The sequence below is a fragment of the Numenius arquata genome, chromosome 5 (genome assembly GCF_964106895.1).
Source record: "Numenius arquata chromosome 5, bNumArq3.hap1.1, whole genome shotgun sequence".
NCBI classification, from domain to species: domain Eukaryota; kingdom Metazoa; phylum Chordata; class Aves; order Charadriiformes; family Scolopacidae; genus Numenius; species Numenius arquata.
The window spans coordinates 10,748,736-10,772,998 of NC_133580.1; the positions used below are offsets into that span (position 1 = coordinate 10,748,736).

General features: G+C 40.4%; 1 protein-coding gene across 5 annotated transcripts in view; it reads left to right on the top strand.

Moving 5' to 3' along the window:
• The first annotated feature begins 234 nt into the window (after positions 1–234).
• Positions 235–24,263, top strand: part of GRIA3 (glutamate ionotropic receptor AMPA type subunit 3) — a 153,734-nt gene continuing 129,705 nt past the window's right edge. For all 5 annotated transcript variants that reach the window (XM_074147159.1, XM_074147160.1, XM_074147162.1 and 2 more), the window contains exons 1-2: positions 235–325; positions 1,227–1,385. In XM_074147159.1, coding sequence (XP_074003260.1) covers positions 235–325; positions 1,227–1,385 — 250 coding nt within the window. The remainder of the gene's footprint in view (positions 326–1,226; positions 1,386–24,263) is intronic.

The following is a 24,263-nucleotide window of genomic DNA, read 5'->3' on the forward strand; positions in this document are numbered from 1 at the left end:
CCTCGCAGCCAATGAGCCCTCCCAGGCTGGGGTGAAGACAAGAGGAGAGGGATTTGGGGAAGGAAAAAAAAAAAAAAAAAAAAGGAAGAAGCAGGGAAGAAAGGAGGGGGACCATCCTCCCCACTACCTCCGCCAGCATCGCCACCACCATTGATACTACTCCGAGTCTCCAGTTGCGCCCATGCCTGTGCCGCCAGTTTCGTTTTAGGGGCTGAACCGCAGGGGCTGAAGAAAATGGGGCAGAGCGCGCCCCGGACCCTCCTGCTGCTGCTGGCGGGGCTGCTGGGGGAGGCTCTGGCAGGGTTCCCCAACACCATCAGTATAGGTAAGCGCCCGCCGCGGCACGGCCGCCCGCTCCTTCCCCACCAGCCGGGGAGAAGTTGCGTGGAGGGGGAGCGGGGGGCGGCGGGGGGCGAGCTCGGGCGGCTCCGGGGGCTAGCCCGGCTCCGGCTCCTTGCCGGTGCGGTGAGGGGGCGGCAGTCACGGAGCCTGGGCTTGGCGGGCGGCCGGGAGCGGTGCCGGGCTGCTGCGCTGCCCGTTCGCCTCCGGAGCGGCAGCGGGGTTCCCTGCCTGCTCCTGCGGAATCGCGCCCTGGAGCAGCGCATCCCGTGTAGCAAATAACGTGAGAGAGTAACGGCGTGAACCTGTAACGACGTGCCCTAAACCTGGGACCGAACGAGCCGTAAGGCTGAGGGCGTGCGAGTGAAACTTGGTTGGTTTTTTGGTTTTGTTTTTTTTTTTTTTTTTCCCCCTGCCTTCCCCTTGGAGCAGCGCTCAGCTGTGCGTGTTCTCCCCCAGACCCTCTGAACCCGCGCGTTTTCCACGCCGTTCGCCACCCCTGTCCTTAGCGAATAACTCTACAGAGACGTTATTTGGGTAATCTGGAGATAATTTAGGAGCCGCGGTTCCCCAAGTTCGGCTTTTAAATCTGTGTGTGGGCATCCGTGTGTAAGTGGCCTGGTTTTCAAGCTGCACCTGCAGCTCCCAGTGACTCCCGATCACTCGGGAGGCACCTGGATGCGATGTGTGGCTTTAAAAGCCTAACTTTGGACTTGGAGTATGTATTTCATGTACGTGCTCTGTGAGAATTATGTGCTCAGGCTCAGCCTGCTCCTGTTCATTCTTTCCTGAGATGTGCAGTATGCAAATGTAACTTACTGCCACTGTTTCTCCTCGGAATTAATTCTGAAATGCCTTTTCCCTTTTTTCTTTTTTTTCCATCCTAGGTGGACTTTTCATGAGGAACACTGTTCAGGAGCACAGTGCATTTCGATTTGCTGTGCAGTTATACAACACAAACCAAAATACCACAGAAAAGCCCTTCCATTTGAACTATCATGTAGATCACTTGGACTCTTCCAACAGTTTTTCAGTGACAAATGCTTGTAAGTAAATACATGCTTTTTAAAAAAATATTTATTTGCTATCCACCCTTAAATTCAGTTTCTTCCTGGTAGCCTAGAGTTCTTGTTAATACAATATATTGCAAAAAATGTGTGTACTGACATGAGGTTTAGTAGATTTGCAGCATTACATGGTTGAATAATACCTTAGGGAAAGTTCTGTCACTGCTTCTTTTCACCCCTTTAGTTTTGTTTTCCAGAAAAACAACCATGTTATTTATATAGCAGTGCTGTGTAGCTGTGATCAGTGAATTGCCGCTGAAGTAACATCCCTTTACTGTTGAGGCTACAACATAGCCATGTGAAACAGCGTAATTTGCGAATAATACCCATGTAGAAATAAAACAGAAACAGCTGTTTACAAGTAACCTTGAGGGGACAAAGCTAGAGGGGCTTACTTCTCTCCTCTGCCCTGAAATACTGGATTGTTTTCTTGCAGTTAAAGTCCTGTTAAAAGCTGAGGAGACTGTAAACTGACAAATACCGTTAGAGCTGAGGGGAGAGAAAATGGCATCAGAATGTTTAGCGTTATGAGAAATAGCTCTGCACGAGCAGTGCATATGTATAATGTGAGCCTTTGTTAACAGAAGAAACAAAATAGAACTTTGAGTAGTAGTGTTAATGGGTGTTAAAATGCGAAATCTCTTTCTGGAAGTGGTGCGTGTTCCGCATTTAAAAAAGTGTTTCTTAACCAGTAGTAGTTCCTGAATATTTGTTTTACTGATGTGTCCAAATTAAGTTTTATACAGTTTCTATTGTAAAGGTTTGAAAATGAATGGAGTCTTCTCGTGAGGTAGCTGCGTGCGCTTTGTAGTATACGGAAATATGTCTGTACATGATCTAAAGGACCTCTGAATGCAACGTGCTAACTTCGTGCTATGAACAGGATTCCTGTTCATATACTCCCAGTATAAAATGTTCAGAGAGGAAGCATTGTGCTAAAATAATGAAGTATTGGAGTACAGAAAACCAGTATCTCTTGCTTTAAAATGATTTCATGTTTTGACTATCTTATTTCTTTAATTTTTTTGTTCATTGGGGATAGGCTAGTTGTTACATTCCTGTCCCATGCTGTATAATCGGAAGGCCGGATAAGTAGATATTTTATTCTTCTAGGATTTCAGGTGTTTTCTGAGAAAGTTGGTGGTTAGAAAATATACAATAAAGAAATATTTGGACAAAATTTGGATTGATATTCTAACATATCCCCCATGTGACTGCTTCTTGCTAGTGCAGCATTACACTTTTTAAAGGGCTTTGAATGAGGACCTTTAAAACTTTTGCAAGGCAGTTATTTATATAATATCCAATAAAAATATTGGTAAAGTAGAAAAAAAATGGTAAATAAAAGCGTGTCTGTACTTTGCATCTTATTTTACTAATCCTATCCAGCCTCAACAGCTCTTACAACAAACATCAGACTATTAATCCTTAATCAGTGTAATCCCTTCAAGAGGCTGTATCTCAAACATAGTTTCCTAAATATCAATTATATGGATTTAAACTAAATACATTAAACTGCTTGGGTGATTAATTATTAATTGTTTTTTAAAAGTTCTACCAGCACTTCTTTACAGATCCCACCAAGACAAGTGAACCACACACTCATTCAGAGGCAGTCAATGTATTATTTAGTCAATGTGCTTCTCATCTTCTGACATCTAATGATTTTTGTCACTGGTTAGTGAAAGCTGTGGCGATTTTCATAAGATGAGATGGTTTTCTGTAGTATAGGGCTGCATGTTCCAATATACATATTACCAGTGTAGTAAAACTGAGAAAACTTAAATCTCTGGAGAAACCATAGACTGGAGAATACCAATGTACAGTAACCTGTTTAAAAATAGAAGATGTGAAAAAAGAAACAGGAGAAAGCTATGGACAAGGTCACCTTTTCATTTTCTGTCAACCACCTGGTAATACTCTTGGTAGGAAAAGAATGCGGTGAGTCCAAGTCACCAGTCATATAGGCCTCAGTAGCTCAAATTGAAAAAAGAAAGGTAGAAGACCAGTTGCTGGTTTTGGATCTGGAAGCAATTATCTTTGAAAGTCAGAATGCTCATACATATCGATACATTAGGATGAACTAATAGCTCCTCACACTACCTGGCTAACCTGTAAAACATTCTGGCCTAAGTACCCTTAACCACATCCTCACTTCGCAATGGAGTGGCAGATAATTTCCGGGTGCTGCTGTATCCATGAAGGAATTCTTCCCACAACATTTTTACTTCTCTTGGAGATAAGCATAAATTGTCTCCAATGCTGTCACACAGCCGTTTGATCAATATTTGCAATTGGCAGGGATCCATGGGAGAGAAACCTGCAGTGACTCTGACTGCCTTCACTGGAGAGGGAGACTGTGACTGACGTGGTGATGGGATAGGTAAAGGGACTGAAGGGAAACTGAAGAAAGTAGCACGTGTAGCTTGAGTGTGGTGCCTGTACTAGTCAGTATCCATAAAATAATAGTTTTCATTTTCCTTTGCTTTGATTTATGTGATAGTGGCTGTAGTAAGTGTTTGTGTGTGCAGGAACTGAGGAGGGCTCTGCTAAGGAAAGACTTATGTTCCGCCTGTACGGCTGCACATCCCCGTTGGTGCAATCTGGTGCATTCCAGAGGCAGGAGAAAAAAATCTCTTCTGAAGTATCCTCATGAGTCAGAGATAAAAAACCCACCTCTGGGAGGGCTGATTTGGAAATATCCCAACATGGGAACAAACTTGTTTAGAAGCAAAAGAAAATTCCTGCCCTAAGCCCCTCCCTATCATTCCTTTTTCGTTTTCATAATCTGATTTATGTGTGTATATTCCCTGCCTCACTGATAGCACCGAGCCCCTCTCTGTATATTTAATTTACACACATACATACAGTATTCATCCACTCTGTATTTATCTGCCCACCTATTTATTTAGCTGTATGGTATCTTAACAGAGAGCAAATGCAAACACAGATGAAAATTTCAGTGTATTTAAAGGTGAATTGAAGTTTATCAGTTGGCTCTAGGGGGATTTATTACATCTTTTAAAATATGCAGCTTTTTGCCGTCAGAAAAAACAGAAAGGAAGAAAGTTAACTTGACCTGTGAATGAATAAAATCAAGTAAAACATGGATGTTATATTTTCTTCAAAAATGCTCATATGGGGAGTGAGCTGGCTTTTTCAGAATAATTTGAGTATAACAACTCAAAGGTATAAATTAATCAGTGAAGCGTCTTTCATGCTTTTCTTATAACCTCTGATGAAGGGTGTTAGTATTAATGTTGAATTATGCGTACAGTTCTGTAGATCATATTCCCTAGAAATAACACACAAATGTCTTTCTGCTCTGTACTTGTAGTGCACTATACTAACACTGCTCTAGCCTCTGCAGTGTCAGCTCATTAGCACACAGATCTCATATTCCCTCTCTGCACTGTCATTGCAAAAAATTGCTGTTGTACACCTTTACAGCCAACAAATGTGCACTTGTATTATGTACAATTTTGAAGAAATATTTTGAAAAGTAAACTCAACCTTATACGTAGTCCACATGGAATTTCTCGAAAGAAAGCATTAGTTTTCATTAAAATCTGTTGATCGTGTAATGATAGTGGTGGGATGTCTATGGGTGAAAAGGGGCTGTGATTGCAGTATCTAATTAATCTGCAGGCAGATTCCCTCTCTCCGCTAAACCTAATCTATCAGCTGCAAATTCTTGTCCTGTTAATTTTTTTTGAGTCATTTCTCATATATCTTCTGAACCCAGAAGGCTTTTTATATTTTTACCAAATCTTGATGTATAGTGCTTCTTCCACAGGCACTCGTTCTTTAAGAGACCAAAAAAAGAGGGAAGATACAATGCCATCCTTACCTTAAGTTGCTGAAATCCTGTATGGACGCTTTCTTGAGGGGGTCTGATTTCAGGCTTTCTTAGCAAATTTTCTTTAGCAGCCCTGCAGTCCTTGTGTTTAATCTTTAAAATTCATCTTGGAAGATTTTAATGGAAAAGTGCCGGTTCATTGTGAGAACGTTGCAGAAAATGATACCACGGGGGTAGTAGCAGACAACTTTTCCGGTTTAACTCTACTACTCCCTTTTCCAAAGCACAGGTGCATATTTATATAAATATATATATGCTCACATGCATACACACTCGCACACATGCACACGCACAATCTATTTCCTTAGGTGCTGCTCAGCATTTTTTTTTTGCCAGTGGGCACATAATTTGCTTCCCTTGCATCTGTGTACTCTTTGGCCAGCTGGCAAAGGACACTGATGCTGAAAGTGGTCAGCTCCCTTCTGCCAAAAGCACAAGCATGTCTCACGCAAAGTCTTGCCAAGTTTGGGCTGTGTACTGGTGGTTTTGTGTGAGTAGAGGCCACAGGGTAGATGCCTCACCCTCGGTAAGGGATGCACTGTGGTTTCTCCCGGCATTCTGTGGTAGAACATTTGGAAATGAACTTTCTACACAATTCTGTGCATTACAGATCCTTGAAAATGCCTTTTATGCCACGGAACATGTTCAAGTATTTTGCTACTGCTGTGTGACAAAGAAAATCTGCTGGCTTTAGTTTAGGGGTCAAAGCTTTTGCTGTATTGGGATAGGTCAAAAGGTGAAGGGTGTGTTCCAATGTTTCCACTTCATGGCGGAGCAGATGATTTGTCATTAAGTTGAATGTGATCTCAGTGTTAGCAGAAGGAACTCTTTCAAGTATGTTTTATTATTTCTGAAATTAATTTTAAAATAAGTTGACTCCTCAGCTGCATACATAACATTTACATACTGTTTAGATGTTAGGGTTCCATTTAACTCGGACTGTAGAGATGGAAAAAAGTTGTATATCAATGGATGCTTTTTTGAGAAACTGAATTCGCCAAATGAATGAAGAGTAAAGCATGATGAAGAACGCCGTTTACCTGTTCAGTTTCGGAAAGATTTTGTGCAGATGCGGAGATGAAATTGTTCACTTTTTCTGTGTAGCACTGGGCCTGGAAGACCCATGAGACTATTGGCATGGGTTGGAGAGCTACTGATTAACTACACATTCCAATAAAATGTATAACAGCTGTAGTTTACCTCTGAGAGGAAATGGAGATGCCATGATGGGAAACAAGCTTGTGACAGTAGCATTTAACAGCAAAAACCCCACAGTTTTGTTGAAGGCTGACTCGGGAGCTTGTCCAAGAGCTGCAGAAAACAGTGGGTTTCTTTCCTCTGGGTTTGCTGTATTCGGTGTCTGGGAGGTGGGAGGCCGTCCTGCTGCAAGTGTAGGACTGTTATGCAAGAAGGTGTGAAATGAGGGAGCTGACGTATCTTTAATGATTCTTTATTGTCACAATCCAGTGATTTAACATTTTTCCATTTAAAGTACATATTTTGTCATTACCAATTTTGGAACACTAGTTTTTATTTAGTTAGGCATCCTTAAAATGTTTCAGAATAAATATGTTATTTTTCAAGCAGCAACAGTTTGGTTTCATAGTTCAGTTTCAAGCCAAGCCAAACCATGTAATTGGAAACTTGTGTTCGTTTATTGTGAGAAAGATCTTTACATTGAATTTGTATTTGGCATTTAAGTTACAGCCTAAGATGAGTACTTTCTATGCTGCTGTAAAGTACAGGTCACTGGCAGGCCACGGCCCCCTTGCTAAGGGAGCTCATATGGCAGCCTAAAAACTTTGTACCTGTTGTCATGAGGTTTGGTATACTGGGTCTTGCACCTCCACTGGAACTACGTGGCAATCTAAAAATAGAAATATAAAAATGATTGATCTAGATCAAACCAGTTTCTGTGAAACTGTGTGATCATCGCTGCAGTGAAGCAATTTCCAGACTTCATCCATGGGGATTCTCTTTCTTCTAAATGTGTATGTGTTAGATTTCCCATCAGAGGCAGAGGCGTGCTTCCCTCCGTTATATCACCTGCTTTATATTATTGTTGATCTTTGGAATATCAGATGCCCTAGAAACCTCAAACTTGAAATCATCTTGGAGTTTTTCATGTGCAGTCATGTGAAGACTCCAAAGTAGACACTCGTGTTCGGCTGTTTGTAGTCATCGCAGCATGGACTCTAATAACTATCTCACAGCTTCACAGTATGTACTCTGCCCTGACTGTATTGAGGAGTTTGGAGATGTTTCTATAGCACCAGGAATGCAGAGTTCGTTTATCAGCATGTAGCTATATGTGAAACATTCAAACACAGTGCGTGCCATTTTAGTTGATCTCACCAAGATGAAATTATTAGGGGTAAAACTATCATATATGCACAAAGGAAGAGAGAAACAGGTGATGTTTCTGTGTAAAGAGGAAGAGTGAATGTTGGAAAGAGTTTTGTCAGTGAATCCACTGAGCAGTCATTTCTGCACATCCTCCTCATGGTGTCTGAGGCACTGGGTCTGTTTTATGGTCTTAACCCTTCCTCAAATAGCGAGTGGCAATGTGCAGCCCTCACACATGCACTGCACGGGAGGTGCAGAAGCCCTTGTGCATGAGGATCAACCTGCAGGGACACCACGCTGCGGGTAGCTTGCCCAGGCACTTGTGAAAAGGGTGAATTGCTCTCCTAGAAATGGATAATAGCCCAGGTGAGCAGTCTTCTGCTGGAATGGTCACCTCTATGTAATTATTTTGCTAGACTATTTGGACATTCCAGATATGCTGAAAGTTTTTTGTTTGTTTGTTTTCAAACACAATTTACAACATATTCACTTTCAGACCACTTGTAAGTTACGTGATTGCCTTTGGATGCTTGGTCCTGCCCTTGTGTTGGGCTTGTGTTTGCTGGAGTTTATTCAAACGTTTGAAAACATCTTGATGTTTGAAATTAGGATCAAGAATTTAAAAAAAATGCAGGTCTTCAAGGGGACTTCACTGTCTTGAGTCCTTTTTAATACAAGAACTGTCTGTAAAATGATATACAGGTATCTGGGAAAGCTATATCCGCTCTCTGATGGTATATAGTCCATATATACTTCATTATTTTCACACCTCTTTCTCCTGGAATGACATGTGCAACGGTGTTGCTGATTTCACCATCAGTAGTTTTGTCATATGCAAACATCAAACATTTGGGCCCAGCTCATGTGGTAAAGGGACTGAACCTGGGAAACTGTGGAGTCTTCTGTTGGCTCTTCGCATGATTTGGAGTAGGTCAATTTGTACTTTTGGTAGCACAGTTTTGCCGTCTCTTATACGAGGGTACTACAATTTACCTGCCTTTACCTGACAGGTAAGGCAGGGTTTTTTGCAGTGAAAAAGTTGGAGAGCGTTGACTAATGGTGCCTTTTTTGCTTTATTGTTCACTTCTTCCACTTCCTTCCCCCCCCCACCCCCAAAAAAAACCCCAAAACCACAAAACCCAAAACCACAAAAGCAAAAAAAGGCCCACCAAAACCCAGCTTACTCTTCATGGATCTGAAAAATACATTGGCATTAGCACTTGCTAATTTGCTGTCTTTGCCAGAGGATGATTTATATTTCCACTGATGGACTGAGGAGAACATGTGTGGTGACTGTACAGCAAGCCAACCTGTCACTTGACAAAGGAGAAATTTTCAGCTCTTTACCCAAAATAAGCAAAGCTGTTGGAAAGAAAGCGGGTTTAATATTGGAAAATTCTTTGTCTCCTACATAACCTGGATCTTTATTATAAGTATGGTTCACACTTCTACAGCACAGCATGTGCCCAATTCTTGCCTACCTGACCCACACTGAGGCTGCTTATTTGAGTCGTGGGAGAACGGACCATCTTTGCTAGAAACGGCGTTTCCTTTTGATTTCTCCTGGTGAGGTCTATAGGATGTACTGTAATCAGTATCTCACAGCTGCCAGCTTTCCCAAGAGATGCACAGCAGTGCATTTCAGGGATTGGTGCCTTCCATGATTTCTTTGTCTGATTTCCATTTCGGAGCTCTTAGTCTGAGATAGGTGCTGCAGCCCTCTTAGTGAACATGGATCACTTCATGCAAATCACAGGGTTGCTGCATCATGACACGCATCTTGATTGGTCTTTGTACCCTGTTGTGTATGCTAAATTCCTTAAAAAATTTTGTGGTGGTTGTTAGTGTCGTTTGTGTTTTTCTTCTGAGGGAGAGGTGCAGGGGAAGTGATAGCTTGGGGAGAAATGGTAATTGATAAGTTTTTTTCAGATGATGAACTTTCCATAGCCTCTCTACAGCAGAACATGGTAAGACATTGGTTTTTACAGGGTTTTTGTTGTCTTAGGCTTTACCACTTGTGTCACCAAGTTTGGATTCTAATGAAGTCTGATGGTCAGAAAACTCAAGTTCATGTGCATTCTTTTTTCCCAGCAGATAGATGAAAGCTAATTAGTGTCCATTGATTTGCAAAGGACTGACCCAGGGTCTAACCCTGCATTGAATCGAAACTGTTAGGGGGATACTAAATTGTCTAGCAAGTTTAATGTACTCAACCATCTTTCTCCAAAGTGTTTGTGCAGTGGTCAGGTAGCTTGTCCAGAGTGGCTTCACTGCCGTTGTGGAGTATGTCAAAAGGAGTTGGACCTAAGGAAATGCTGAATGAGCGCAGGCAGCATATCTGTTACGCTACTTTGAATTTCCTTTTTAAAATATTGCCTTTTGTGCCTATTTACTTAGGACTTCTTGATGAATACAAATACAAAATAATACCAAAGAGAAAAAATGTATGTATGTTGTCCTATGCCACCTAGTCCTATTTCTTTCCCATTTCAGCCGTGTCAGCAGAGTGATTCTCATGACTAATGGTAGTTTTCATATATTTAGATTGAATGCCTTGGCCAGTTCAGACTGAGTTCCTCCATAGAACAATTATCTCACTGCTGTTCTGCATCCCAGAAACAGATTGTATATCCCAGAACATCACACTGCATGACTGCAAAAACACGTATGATTGGAAATGATGGGAGCCGTGTGACTTGCTAATCTTTCATTTCAGATGTAGTTCCGAAAAGGTTTTAAAGATTAGATTGGGATCAACCAGAAAATGAGAGAATTAAAAATAAAAGCTTTTTTAATAGTTTCAGACTTCAAAAAAAAATGACTTGGTTTCAGTTGAAGCCAAATGTTTTGTCTTAGAAATGGTGATTTCTGGGTTTTGTAAGTGGATGTTGATTTTTTTTTTTTTTCTTGACTGAAACAATTTGGTGAAGGCTGGCTGAGTTAGCAAGATGTTTCTGCAGACATGAATCTTCCTTTTTCAATGTAAAAACACCTGTTCTGTCCCATTTTTATAATGACATATAGGTGATGGATGTGAAAAAAAAATTGCATTTTGGAAGAAGCTGTCTGCGTTTTTTGGGGTATATAATTCAAGCTGCTTTTGATGTATTCCATGGATAGACAATTTTTGTCAGTTAATGTATAGCATGTCTTTCCACACCATCTGCATGCAACTTCCTTTATTACCTGGAGAGGCAGTGAGATAAGCCTAAAAGTGATTAAAAAGAGACCAGTTAACCCTCCTGAAGTTTTCCACTACTCCAGTTTGGTGCTTCAGGTGCAGCAGTTTAAAGCATGAGTCAGTACAGTTTTAGTGCATGCGGAGCGTAGTAAATGTAGTGGTGGTTTCTGCAACCACAATGTCCTGTTTCAAAGACATAGATTCATATGCATCAGATGTGCTTTACTACAAGTTGTTTTGTGCTATATAGCACAAAAAAATTGCAAGCAGTGATATGTAGTCGTGCATATCTGCAATGACCGCTGGGTCCTAAAAGTTTTACTGCTTTCATTGCTCTACCCTAACAGAAAGGGGGGAAAAAAAAAGCCTCTTTGTATCCCATTAGATAAATACGGGCAGTCAAGATGCATAATGGAGTCTTCCCCTGATCTGATGTACACCAGGGTAAATTTGGAGTAGCTCTGTGGGATTTTGAAGGAGTGAAGCCAGTAATGGGTAAAAATGGAGTGGTCCCTCATGGGGTATTCCTGGCTTTAAGCCTCTGGATAAGTGAGGGATGCGGGTCTTGGACAGACAATGGATTCTTCAAGGGAGACTCAGAGCATCTTAATCAGTAGCACTCCTCTCCCCCAGGACTGCCCAGGTTGTCCAGGCTCTTGACTTCAACAACTAACTGAATACCCCCTTGTGTAGCGTCGCACATATTTCCTCTTGGAACTTTGGAAAATTTAACAAAACGTTCACGTTCAGCAGTAATAAGTGTCCCTTTATAAATGGTGCTGGGTATCTCAGAAGTATCTGTAATAGACTGTGTAGAGCAGAATCTGCCAAGGAGAGATTTTGTTTTTCAGTTGAAAGAAAATAGTGTAAATCAAATAGTCTCCAGTGGCAAGTGCTGACCTTGCTTTTAGCAGGAGTCTCTTATACCATCTCTACTTTCAGATTTTCATTTTTCTTTTTCCCCTTTCCCCCCATATATGTATTTTTGTAGCTGTGAACCTTTCACTACTTTTCTCTCGCTCTCTTCATCAGTTTGTGGATTTTGCAATTCTTGAATGAATAGAGGGTGTGTGACATTATAAACCACAGGCTCTTCTGTGAAATTTAACTCATTGTGTCTCTTATGTGCTTGCATGAATAGTGATAGACCTGATTGAAAAACATAGCACCTTTTTCTGAGTTGCTGTAAAGGTAATTCAAGAACAGATCTCTGGCAAAACAGGGTCTTTTGGCTGAAGCATAAAGCTAATATTTTAACCTATTTTCATCTGTTAAAACACCCTGTTATTTTTCATGAATAGTGAACCTATTGTGGGTAGTGGTGCTAACTCCTGCATCCTGGTCAGGTTCCAGCTTGGATCATTATCAACATAAATCAGTTACTCTCCTGGAAGCTTTATTCAGATAAATTATCTGCACTTCCTGTCTTAAATTCTTATTGTGTTGTTCTGCAGTGCTAGCCCCTGTTTCACATAAGATGCATTTGAGATTTGAGTTGAGGTAATCTCTGCGTACGCTGGAGGATACAATTTGATATTAAAGTACATTTTCCTTGCGGGCTTTTCTGAAAAGATTTTATGTTTCCTTGGTAATGTCTGGAGATTCCCTGTGTTAGAATTGTTTTGTTAATTGGTTCCAGAATCTGCTGCTCTGGAATAGTCTGCCTTAATCAGGATCTTCACATGAATTTAAAAATGGCATCTTTCTGGATAAAATTGCAAGCAGAATTAATATGATTCCTCCTTTTTACCATGTGGTCTCTAAAAATGCTTGTATCAGCCCTGTGTATTTTTTGTGTATGCTGGGTTGAATTGAATCTATTGCACCGTTTTCTATAAGGGGATTAAAATCTTCTTGGAAATAACTTAATCAAAATCGATTATTAATTGTGTTTTCAAGAAGCCTGGGTGAAGCTGTGTGTGAAATATGATTCCATCATTTCAGTTTCTCAGAAGTTCAGCTGTGGAATTCGGTGTATGTGGAGTACACCTGCAAAAAGTATTGGGAAGCTCCAAAGACAGGAGACCTTATGCAAAACGGGTGTGAGAAGGGCAATAGCAGTTTAAGATTCTCCCCTGCTATCTTGCCTGCCTCATTCCTGGATGAAAGATGCTATAGAAGTGTAAAGCATTAGGATCAAACCTCCTGGATAATCAGGACTGTGACTTTGTTCTGCATGGCGGAGAAGGGCCTGCGGTTCAGACACTGCCGACTGCCTTCTCCACGGAGCCTGCCAGCAAAAGGGTCAATTAGTGCCAACTGCAGGAGTGCGGCTCCGTTACAAAGGCCTACGTCCACTTAGAAGTGTTCATTTAAGCTCTTATTATGGACTTTAGGATAATCGTGGTGTACAATGCTACCTAATCATTTACTTGAAACTGAGAGACTTTACCAGTTTAGCCATCCTCCTACCCAGTTTGTTTGGTGTGTTTTTTTGTGACTGAGCCCAACTTTAAATCTCTGAGAGAAGCGTACCATGTTTTGCTGTGATGATTGTAGTTCAAATGTGTAGAGATTTATTGCCAATATAGAATAAAATGTAATAACTTTAAAATATTGATGATCAAAGCAATGAAGAGCTGTCACTTGATAAATTCTCCCATTCTTAAAAGCTGGCTTTTCTCTATGAACGTTCTGCAAACAATTTTACTTTAACAATATAATCAAGGCTTTCGTTTTAAAACAGCTACTGACTTTCTCTTTGCAAAAGCAACTTCGGCAGTACAGCCCATTTCATTTCTCAGAGCTGTAGAGGCACCAAATGGGTTGTGAGCTTCCCCCGTTTATCCACTGTAAAGCAAGTGTTGTCTTTCTGAAGAAGTTGGTGCCATTAATCTTTTTGCTGTCGGCCTTTCTGGACACATCCCACTGAAACGCTTTCTTGGTGGAGCTGAGTGTGCTGGTTGCCCTTCATATTATACTAGCAGTAAGCTTGTGACTTGGATAATGCTACAACTTGAAGATTATTTTCATTGCCAGGGTATAAATTGTCTGAGCAACAGGCTTTAAGACTGAGAAGTGATTGTTTATGGCTATAGATGGAACAATGGGACTTTCTAAACTGGTCCAGCAGCAGTTTGGTTACCTGGATGTGTGCTCATACGCTGTTGCTTTCCCCTCAGTAGTCTGCTCAGAGGACTTGGGCATTTCTGTGGAGCTCATCTGATGGAGTGTCTTTGGAGCATTACACTCTGTGTGAAGCAGCTGAGGTGATGGCTTTGGCTCCCATTCATGGTATCTGCAAGAAAGAAATTGCTGCAGTTGGATGGTGTATTGAGCTCTCTGCAGCAATGTCTCATGGCAGCACAAATCCTGCCTGGAAGCAGATGAGTGCCAACCTCTAGGTCCTTGAGAGAACTGATCATTCGGCTGTTTTCCCTAGAGCACGCACCAGGCATCTTGTGATTCCGAACTGGTGAAATAGGGTAAAAAATAATAATTCCCAATGGTTAGGAGATTTTCCTGCAGGAGCAGGGAATATGTTCAGAGCCTCAGAGCCAGTGACTGGCGTGCAGGCTGGGCAGCAGTGGTGTTGCTGCGCTAGCCCACAGCCCACCAAGGCTGCCAGGGAGACACAGTTACTTCAACCACAGCAATCAGATCTTTTTTCATTCGGGGCTTTGGAAGTTTTCTTTGGGATCTGTACTCTGCAGAGATGTGTTTTTTTCCCTTTAGTCAGCTGTCTTTATTCCTTTTTCTCTGTTCTTGTCTTACTTTGATAGGTAGGAGCAGATAGACCGTAATTTTAAAAAAAGAGCTATTTCACTTCCCGGAGACAGCGAACAGGCCTGTGAATGGCGCCTTCTGTTCCCCGTCTGCCTGGGTTCACCTCGCACCCATCAGCCTCAGCGTTAGTCTCATTCACATTGAGCTGTTAGGTTTGTTTTGCTCTCAAAAACTCTTTTGAGAGTGGGCAAGTTTCACACTGAAGTAGTTAAAAATCCCAAAGTTGCTCACATTTCCTTAGCAGTGACATTAGTTATCCTCAGGGTAGGGTTGCTCAGGTCACTGGAGCTTTCCCTGAATCCAGTTTGACTTTCGAGATGGTTACAAATCCCTGAGATCCTGTGAGTTTCCTGCAGAGCTGGAACTGCTGTAACACGGGAGGAATCCTTGTGCTTCGGTGGAGCCTGCATGTAAATACAGTAACTGGATGAATGAAAACAATAGTGTAATTCTTCAGCATTTCTTTAGTTTCTTGAAGCCTGCCGTGCCTTTTGCGCTGATATGAGACTTTGATATGCAGCTCCCAGTGATGAACCCCCTAAAACAAATGACTGAGATTGGTATTATTTATAGATAACCACAGAGATCATTCATTCCTCTCAAGCTGTTTATTTTTGGGCAGCCCAGTGAAACTGATGAAATTGCCAGTTGCCTGAAATGCTTCTGCCAGTTGTTTGAATGAACGGTATTGATTATAGTTACAGGACTATTCATCTCATACTGGCACGCATACAATACATGTATTATAAAAATGTTGTCTCTGTTGACAGCTGGGTTATGAAATGATACACTGAATTATACGCCCTTACAGGCCTTGTATGCATCGACTTTTCTTAATCCTAAATCAAAAGTATTAAAAGTTACTTGAAGGAATAGAGAGTGGAGTATCAGACACTAAAGAATATTATGATACCTTTGTTAGAAACAGCAGTTAACGAATTTATGTTGAAATGATCTGACATGATGAAACCCCATTGGGTGCTAACTGGTCTAAACAATCTTCTGCTGTGGAGGTGGAGAAAATTTTATTAAATGAGTAAAGGATTTCTTAGAAGATGCAGGTACTACTCTATTACCACGGTTTTGTTTTAAAATCAAAGATGACCTTGAGGCAAGCCCTGTTTGCAGTGCATACAGTAGTAGTCTTCTGGCTTCATAGCAAATACCTTCATCTTTCTGATTTTTTTTTATTTAAAAAAAAATGCAGTGATGCAGTGATCGTGTTTGTCTACACTTATCCTCAAAAGTTTTCCATCCTTCATTCTGTCACTTACTTAATGGCGTGTATCCCGGTTGCCTGGGTTCCTCCATCACATCGCCTTTTGCTGTGGGATTCACTGGAGAGAAGCTCAGCAGATGGCCTTTTGGCTGCAGCTTCTGTCCCTTCACTGGAACAATCTGTTGTTCTAACTCGAAATGGGTTAGAATAAACCCCAAAAGTTGAAATAAAAGCCCCTCTCACATTTTAGAGGATGTGATCTTTCATTGATGCATTGCTATGTATTTGAAGGATTCATATTTTGAAAAACTGTAATTGTTAAATAAAGATTAGATAGATTTTTAAGTACTGTGCTTGAAAATTTCCATTGTCTTGCTCTGTAGTCATGAGTGATCAAAAATAGATTTAAGTGCTGAGAGCATTTTATTATTTTCTTTTTTTTTTTTTAAGTTTTAGTAATGCTGACTTGATTATATTTGAAATAACACCATTGTCTCCAGGAGTAGCCCTGAGAGCCGACTTTCCCCATATTTACGTGAACTAATTGGTACATTGAACATAACTTCAGCGGTACGCAGGGGTGACAGATGTAACTGTAGAATGCTTGCGTGTGTTTTAACTTACATTTGCAATTGTAGCAAATTTATTAAATAACTGCATTTAAGGTTTTATGAAACATAAAAGTCCAGTTCACAGCTGGAGTAGATTGACTTAGCATGCCTGATGTAAGTGGATGGAAGCAGATTTATATCACCGTGATTCTTAAAACAGTTCTTTTTGGCAGTATAGTGATTTCTATCATTCTTTACAAATTTGTGTATTGTTCATTTGACAAAGGATCATATACTTCTTTAGCTTGCGTTACCTATGATAATTTTCAAATGGAATATTTTTTAATCATAAATTTCCACTGCATAAACTATGGATTTCCTGAATAGGAAAATAATTTTTTCTACATATTCTTTCTTCCTTTTAATTCGTCGTCTGAATTTTTTCTTTACCGATAGGTAATACATCTGTAACCATAAAAAGCTTCATTTGAGGATCTCTTGTCATTGGTATTTTAGATCCTAGCAAGCCACTTTTTATCTAGCTGCTTCTTTCTGCTTAACACTTTTGTATCAGTCTCTGCAATGAAGCTGTTGTAATACAACCACATTAATTGATGGTGGTTTATTTTTAAATTCTTTCTCTAAAAATGTAATCTCCTATTATGATACAGGATATTGGCATGCTCTTCCTCTGTAAAAGGGGGTAACTTAGCAGAATAGATACCCTACACATTTATGGGAGAATGGACACCCCCACCCCCACGCTGTCAGTGTAGAGGAGATGGATTCTGTTGGTAATTTTTGTGGTGCAGTGGCTGAGAAGATACAGTAGCAAGGATGAAACACCAGCTACCGCACTTGGCAAAATTTATGGGTCTCTTCACCTGTGAATGGCTCCGCTTAACTGTTACCGAAGCCTCCCCTGCTGAAATGGTGCGTCAGAGCAGCACAAGCTGAACAATTGTGGTGGCTGGACTTGCTTCTGCTGCTCTTGAACCAGAGCAAATGCAGAACCAGTAAATGCAAACAGTGGGTGCCCCCCTTATCTCCAATTAAAGCATGGATGCAAGTTTGACTATTCAGCTGCGCTATCAAGTTCCTCAAAAAGCTAACTTGGGAGTTGAAAAGCAGGTATTTTTGCTTGATACATATTCTCAATACCTTTGCTTTTCTGGCTTCCTCATCAGAAAGGACAGCTTGAGGGTGGAAAAATGTGCAGTTATGAATCTCCTTTTTTTTTCTTTCTCTATTTTTTTTTTCTTTTAATTATGGAAAGCGGTGATATTTTCTACTGTTCACTTCAGAGTAAAGAGGAGAATTTCCTGGGAATCCTAAGGAAAGGTGGCCTTCCCTAAATAGTATTTTCTCGTTCTTCTGTGGAGCTGCAATATGACTGATTCTGTCCTGCTTCTCTTTTGAAGATACAAGATCAGTTACGATAATAAGGATTACATGTGATGGTTATCTGGATTCTTAAGAAAACAATGGCAGAGGAGGAAATAGGGAAGGGCAACATTGTCATTTTAGAGGATGCTAGTATATGGTTTGTAGCTAGAAGTCTTTATGTATGATATTCTTCAGTATTGTGTGCATTTCTCCATGAAGACATTAAAAGCTTGTTGGAGAACTCAGATGTTGAAATTGGACACTCTGATGTCCAAAGTTGCTTTTCAACAGTCTGCTCAGCTGTATGAAATGCTGGGTGAATATTCTAATTCAGGCCCCTACTTTGTTCTTTATTAGTAGCAGTATCCATTGCAAGAGCCAGTGTGCAGGTGTGTAGCCTCCATCCTGATCTTCCATTAGATGTCAGTCACACCTCTGCTTTTGGATGTTTTTTTTCTCTTTCAAGAGAGTGAGAATATGTGGGCTTGCTTAGCTTAAATACCTGGTTATTTTTCAGATCTAGTTAGTCACATCCCCAAGTTCTTCACCTGAACAATCTTTCAAGGGTCATCTATTCAAGTAGATTTTTCTAATTTTGGCCAACAATTTAACTTTTAAACACAGAAACCCTGATTATGCTTTTTAGAGAAAGAACTGTTACCTTCTAAATCTCGTTTCCTGTCGTGGTTGATCTATTTGGTTCTCTATTTTTAAAAAGTTTTGTTGTTTTGTTGTTTGGTTTTTTTGTTCAGATCAAACTTGTTTTTATTTTCCACTACGATTGTGTCATGGATTAAATGTACGTTTTCTATTTGTGTAGACAACAGCTGCTTATATCAAGGATAAAAATTCTAAAATTATACATACAGTGGCATTATTGTGTAGTATTACTGAAAACAGTAATGTTTCTTAATAAGCTACACAACACTATGATTGCTTGATTCCTGAGAAGAGTGTCACAAAGGTGAGTTAAATTTTACGGGGTGAGATTAATTCTTACTTGTCTCCAAAAACCTATATTCAGAAATAAATCTTTTAGGAGAAGAATTTAATTATCTTGCATTTCCCACTTCATTGGCTCTAATTAACTGACTGTGCTTTGGATTTGCTCCCTCGTTTGGGAAGTTTGAATGCATTCTGTAGATACAACAGTTTTAGAAAGAGACTTCAGAATGTGGCTTGTCAGAAGACTGCAGCTCTGCACAGCATGATTAGTTTCACTTACTGGCTTGACCCATTGCATTTATTCAGCTTAGCTGAAGTCACGAAAATGCTAGATACTGTAGTTATTTACATTTGTTTGAACAATCCTTTTGGTAAAAGAAAATATTTTTATTGAGGCAGTTTGATGATTTCTCTTTATTTCCTAGTAATACATTCCGTGTTGTGTTTTTATTCAAAGTTAATTGTTTGATAGCAGGATTATTTTTTTTTATTATTATTATTATTATTTGAGAATAGTTTTGGGAGCTAGGAGGGAGAGGACCAAATAAGTGAAGGGAAGCCACAGCTTAGAAAAGGATCCAGAGCCAAGACAGTTAAATTGTGCTTCTTTCTAAGATGTGAAATTGCTTGAAAGTACTCCCATCTAGGGCACAACCTTGGTGTGTTTCCTGGTGCTGTTTTGAAAGATTTTCAATTACTGTATCATGGGTAGATTTTATGGGAGAGAAATTTTCTTTCTCAAGAACAGAAATTAAATCATACTTGCTTCTTTTGGAACTAATGTGTAGTGTGTATCCATATACTCATGGCTACTGAATTACCCTGCTTCTGTCAATCTCTCCTTCTGTTCCTATAGTCCCTGAACAAAATAAGAGCACAGATTCAGGGTATTTTGATTCCTCCAGAGTAAAGAGGAGGCTTCTATCAGCTGGCCACTGTCTGAATCCATGTAAAACCCAAGAATTTTGATGGGACGAAAGATTTTTATTGAACATAGATTAAACCAGAATAAAATCTGAAAGGTTCTGTGCTTGAAGAGACACTGTGAATTTATGGATTACATATTCTCTGTGTGAAATTGTCTTTCCTGCTGTCCTTACTTATAGCACAGACATGACTGTCATGAGAAGGAACCAGAGGGGAAAAAACATTTCTTTTTTTTATCATTTATTTTTGCAAGTAGCAGCAATTTCTGACTTGGTGCAGAATTGCGTCCCTGTGTTAGTTAGTCCCATCACTTTCTGTCTTCATTTTTCATACAGCGTCAAGAAAACGAGGAAGCACTGTATATAAAAGTATGCTGTTAAATCCATAAAAATTTTGGAGAGAGCTGGGCTGATTGCGGGGCCTGAAAATGCCTTGAAAATGATCTTTAAAAACTGACTTTATATCCAGCTGAGGATGCAACAAATACATCAAAGAGGACGAGAAAAAGAAGCTGGGATAACACAAATTTACTACCCGAACAAAGAGAAATAAACTGTTCCAATACAGCAACTGAAATCCTGATTGCTTTCCGTAATAGGATTTAATTTAGGACTAGTTGCACTAGAATATGGGAAAATGGAGAGCCAGGAAGGGGGTGGTTTTGTTTCTTTTTAAATTATTTTGATGGCTACAAAATAATCCGGGTATTTTCAGTTCATGGAGTTTGTCATCTGGTTTTTTGATGTGGTTTCTGCAGGTCTCAAGACTTCTTGAAATATTTGACTGACAGTGCTTAACTACAGCTAGTGACAGCCTAACTGCATTTGCATTTCTGGCATGTTTTTGCAGACTTTTCTTGGTTTAGTGGGAGGCTGTAAAGGTCAGTAGCTTGCTATATGTCCATACAGCAACTTTGGGTTTCACAACCATGCTCTTACCCAGAAAGGGCGTTACAAGTGTATTACTCTAATGAGAAAGATTAGAAACAAATCAGAATATTTCTAAATGTTTCACGTCTCCTTACTGCAGAATCAACAGTGAGTTTAACCCTGGAGGCAAAGAACAGCATAATAGAGGCACTTGAATGCCTGTTTTTCTTTTATAGGTGATCTCTGTAGAACAGAACGTTAAGAAATATTGTCTGGGCTTCTTTGGGAAGGTTGGAAGAGCTGATGAATTCATCAGTCCTTTTTATGCAGCTCTACTGGAGGATTTAAATCTTCATGTCTTCAATTTATTAAATTATTATGAGAAAGTCGTTCTATTGTTATCAAATTCATTTTTCTTATGCAGTTTTCTATGCTATTTTTATTATAGAAAGGTATTGTCTCAATGATAACATTGCCAGTAGGGAAGGAGGGCTTGGACTGGCTCATGTAAATGGAAAATGTATGGAGAAAATCAGAGTACAAAGAAGTCTTCTCTGCCTATAACTGACATTTCTTGGAAAATGAGATCTCTTATGCCTTCTATTATAGTCTGGAGAGACACTTCACTTAGTCTATTAATCTATCTGAAGAGCTTTACTACCGGAGTTCACCAAATAAATCTATTCCTAGGCCTACAGAATTTTCTGGTCCAAAAATTATCTGTTGATGGGCTGGTTTGAAAAGTTTGATGCTGTCAGGGAGTCTGTCTGAAAATCAGACTAGGAGAATTCAGTAACAATAGCATAGCATTAGCTCTGTACAATGTGTTATTTTAAACAAATGCAAAGACACATTAACATAGTGCTTTCTGTCGTCTGCTATTTTGATAGGCAGTATAGAATTACATAAGGTATATATATGCATGTGTAGAGAGAGAGATTTCCTGGTTTGGAACCTAAGTTTGCAATGAGCTGCTTTTTGTTGAATGACGCGAATGCTTCTCTTGACAATTACACTGGCTTTAACAAAAGAAAAATACTTATTTTAAATTTAAGCAGAAATTGGCACTGACATTTGCAATTTAAAATGCAGAGTCGTTAATCAATAAAACCAGGAAGATATTCTGAACTAGTTTATAAAATATTAGTAAAGCAGAAATTTAATACATTTATATTTGGTATGACATGGGTTAATTTCATTTAAAGTAAGGTGTTATTTACAATCTCTAACTGGAGTTTTGTATCAGTTTCTATTCTGTTGTGTACAGCAAGCTGATTTTTTTTTTTTAAGCTTACTTGAGAGGGAGCTGAAAAATTAATCGTTTATTAAGTTCATGAAAGAGCTCCTCCCATGGTTATGTCTGTGCCTGCTGTGAATAAGTGCTTCCCTACCTACAGAGCCCTGTCGTGTCATCCAGAACTGACGGTGTTTCTCTCCAGTCTGTCATCTCTCTGTAAGATTCTTCCTCTCCTTAGCGCAGTTTTGTTCAGTGCTTGACTTCCCAGAAGAGGTGGAGCTGCAAACAAGGGATAACCAGCAACAGGGACAAGCCTTCAGGGTGATGGTGGTCTTCTGGAAAGCAGAGCTAGAGCAACAGTACAGCTGTGTGAGAACTTTCCTTAAGACAGAGAAATGTATTGCCACCTGTCATCGGAACTGCTACAGTTAAGTTGTTTGGTGCTGGTAGATAGGCTGTAATAGAGACAATGTAATCCAATTTTAAAAAAAAATATCTCTGGTTTTGTATTTATTTGTGTTTATGCTGATGAGACTACAAACGTGATGAGATCACAGCAGTATTCTCTGGCCTGGATGGTGGTTGTGAATAAAATAGCTTCAAACTCATAGCACTGGAAGTTACGGAAGTCTCATTTTCTGTTAACGCTACTAGTGAGTTTGAGAGAGAGAGATGGGAGAAAGGGCTGTTCTTTGAAGTCATCGATGTACAGGTGTATTTCTGCTAGGAGAGATTTTAGTAGGTGTTAGTAGAGAAGAGGCTAGGGAAGTGTGGAAGTGCCATTGTGTAAATCGGATTAAATCATCTGAATACCCCTAGTACAGGTAGACAGGACAGTGATGCGCCATTGATGGGGGACCTCCTGCCACAGTGAGCCTCTTAGTAATTTGACCCTCAGCTCTGATTTCAGTGTCTTGTGCACATGCTTTAGTCTGTGTTCATCAAAACACCTAAGTGTGTGTAAATTTGTGCGTGCGGCTTTGGGATCAAGGACATTTATTAAGGCCTTACTGGTGTCAGTGAAGCAATTCTGTGCATGTAGAATAAGGTTGACCAAGCAGCGGTTCTTTAAGTTTGTGCAGTTCTAGAGAAATTCAAGTGCTGCCCCACACTGCCACTGTCTAATGGCACTCCAGGTTTCTAATGAGGACTTCTAGGACCTCTTGAGTAGAACCAAAGAGCTGCTAGTCTGGTTCCGGTATGAGGCATTTAGCTCTTCTCTGTCAAGAGAAGATAAGAGGAGTCCCACTTCTCTGTCACCATCACACGTCCCCCTGGCAGGCCACAGTCTCATGATCTTGCTGATGATTAACAAGATTGTTCTCTGCTAATGTAGCAGGGTCTCATGGAGAACAGAAAAACAATGGATTTGCACCAGGTTAACATTTCACTATACAGCTGGCTGAGAGCAGACTTTGAACCAGTATTTAAAGATACAGCAATCTGTCCAGACCATCTGAGATTAACAAATAATTTCAAACTCGGCCTCTCTCACTTGGCCGCCCCCTCCTCATCTGAAAGGGCAGCAGTCAGTTAAGAATTAACGTGTAGCAATGTGACTTTTCTTTCACAATCAGGCTTTTGTGTTGTACCATTTCCATCAATTTTGGCTTCCACATTATTCAGCTGTGCACCAGACAACTCTTTTGTTATGTGCCAATTAACCCAGCTTGATAAATAGTGATTATGCATAATTTATACAGAATAATATTCTTCTTTTTCCCTGTAAATAAGGCACTGGCTTAGCTGAGGGTACTGGTCTGTGAATTACTGTCAGATGTGATCGTGAAGGTCCAGGAGGCTGGTAGCAAAGACTTTTTGGACTGTAAGGCAGATAGAAATGATACCAAGAATAAAACTAGATGGGGGGGGGGCTTTTGTTTTTGTAAGGGGAGTTTGGTTTTGCAGTTCTGTAGTAGCCTGCTCTTTCAACGTACTGGACCAGCCTCTCAGTTCTAGTCCAGCTCTCCCTGAATTCCATGGGAGCTTCTCCAATGATGTTGGTGGGTACTTGACTGGACTCCTAAGGGAGCATCTTCAGACAATTTCCCTGGCTACTCAAGCCAGGTTTTCACAATCATTCTGTTTCCTGTTCTGCATTAAGTGATCTGAAGTCTCTCAGACTGAGAAGCTGGCAGCAGTGGGACACGAGGAGTGGGTGAGAATTGCGTAGCTCCGTGACCTTGAGCAAACGGGGAGGAGATAAGGAAATGTGAAATCCAGTTCACTGGTCCAAGATGTATTCGCAGTGACAGTGCTTGCTGGAATATCATTGCAGAGCCTCCAGGAAAGTGTTAGGGACTGTTGCTTGGGGTAAATTGGTTCGTTTGTCAGCCAGCACCATGCTCTGCATGCATGGAGCCAACTGGAAACCCTCTGGAGCTGGACGCTGTTTAGGCAGCTGCTGTTTTGGCGATCACATCCCCTTTCTCCTTGGACAGCCTTAATCCTGGCCTTTACCTCATGGTGAATTTTAACCAATTCAGTGATTCCAGGTGTGTTTGCCATTTTGCCTCTTCTATCTCATCCTCTGTAATATATCCCCACAGGCCTATAAATGGCACCACCTCAGCAGACGCAGCTCATCTTTCATCACACTGCCAGAGCCTTG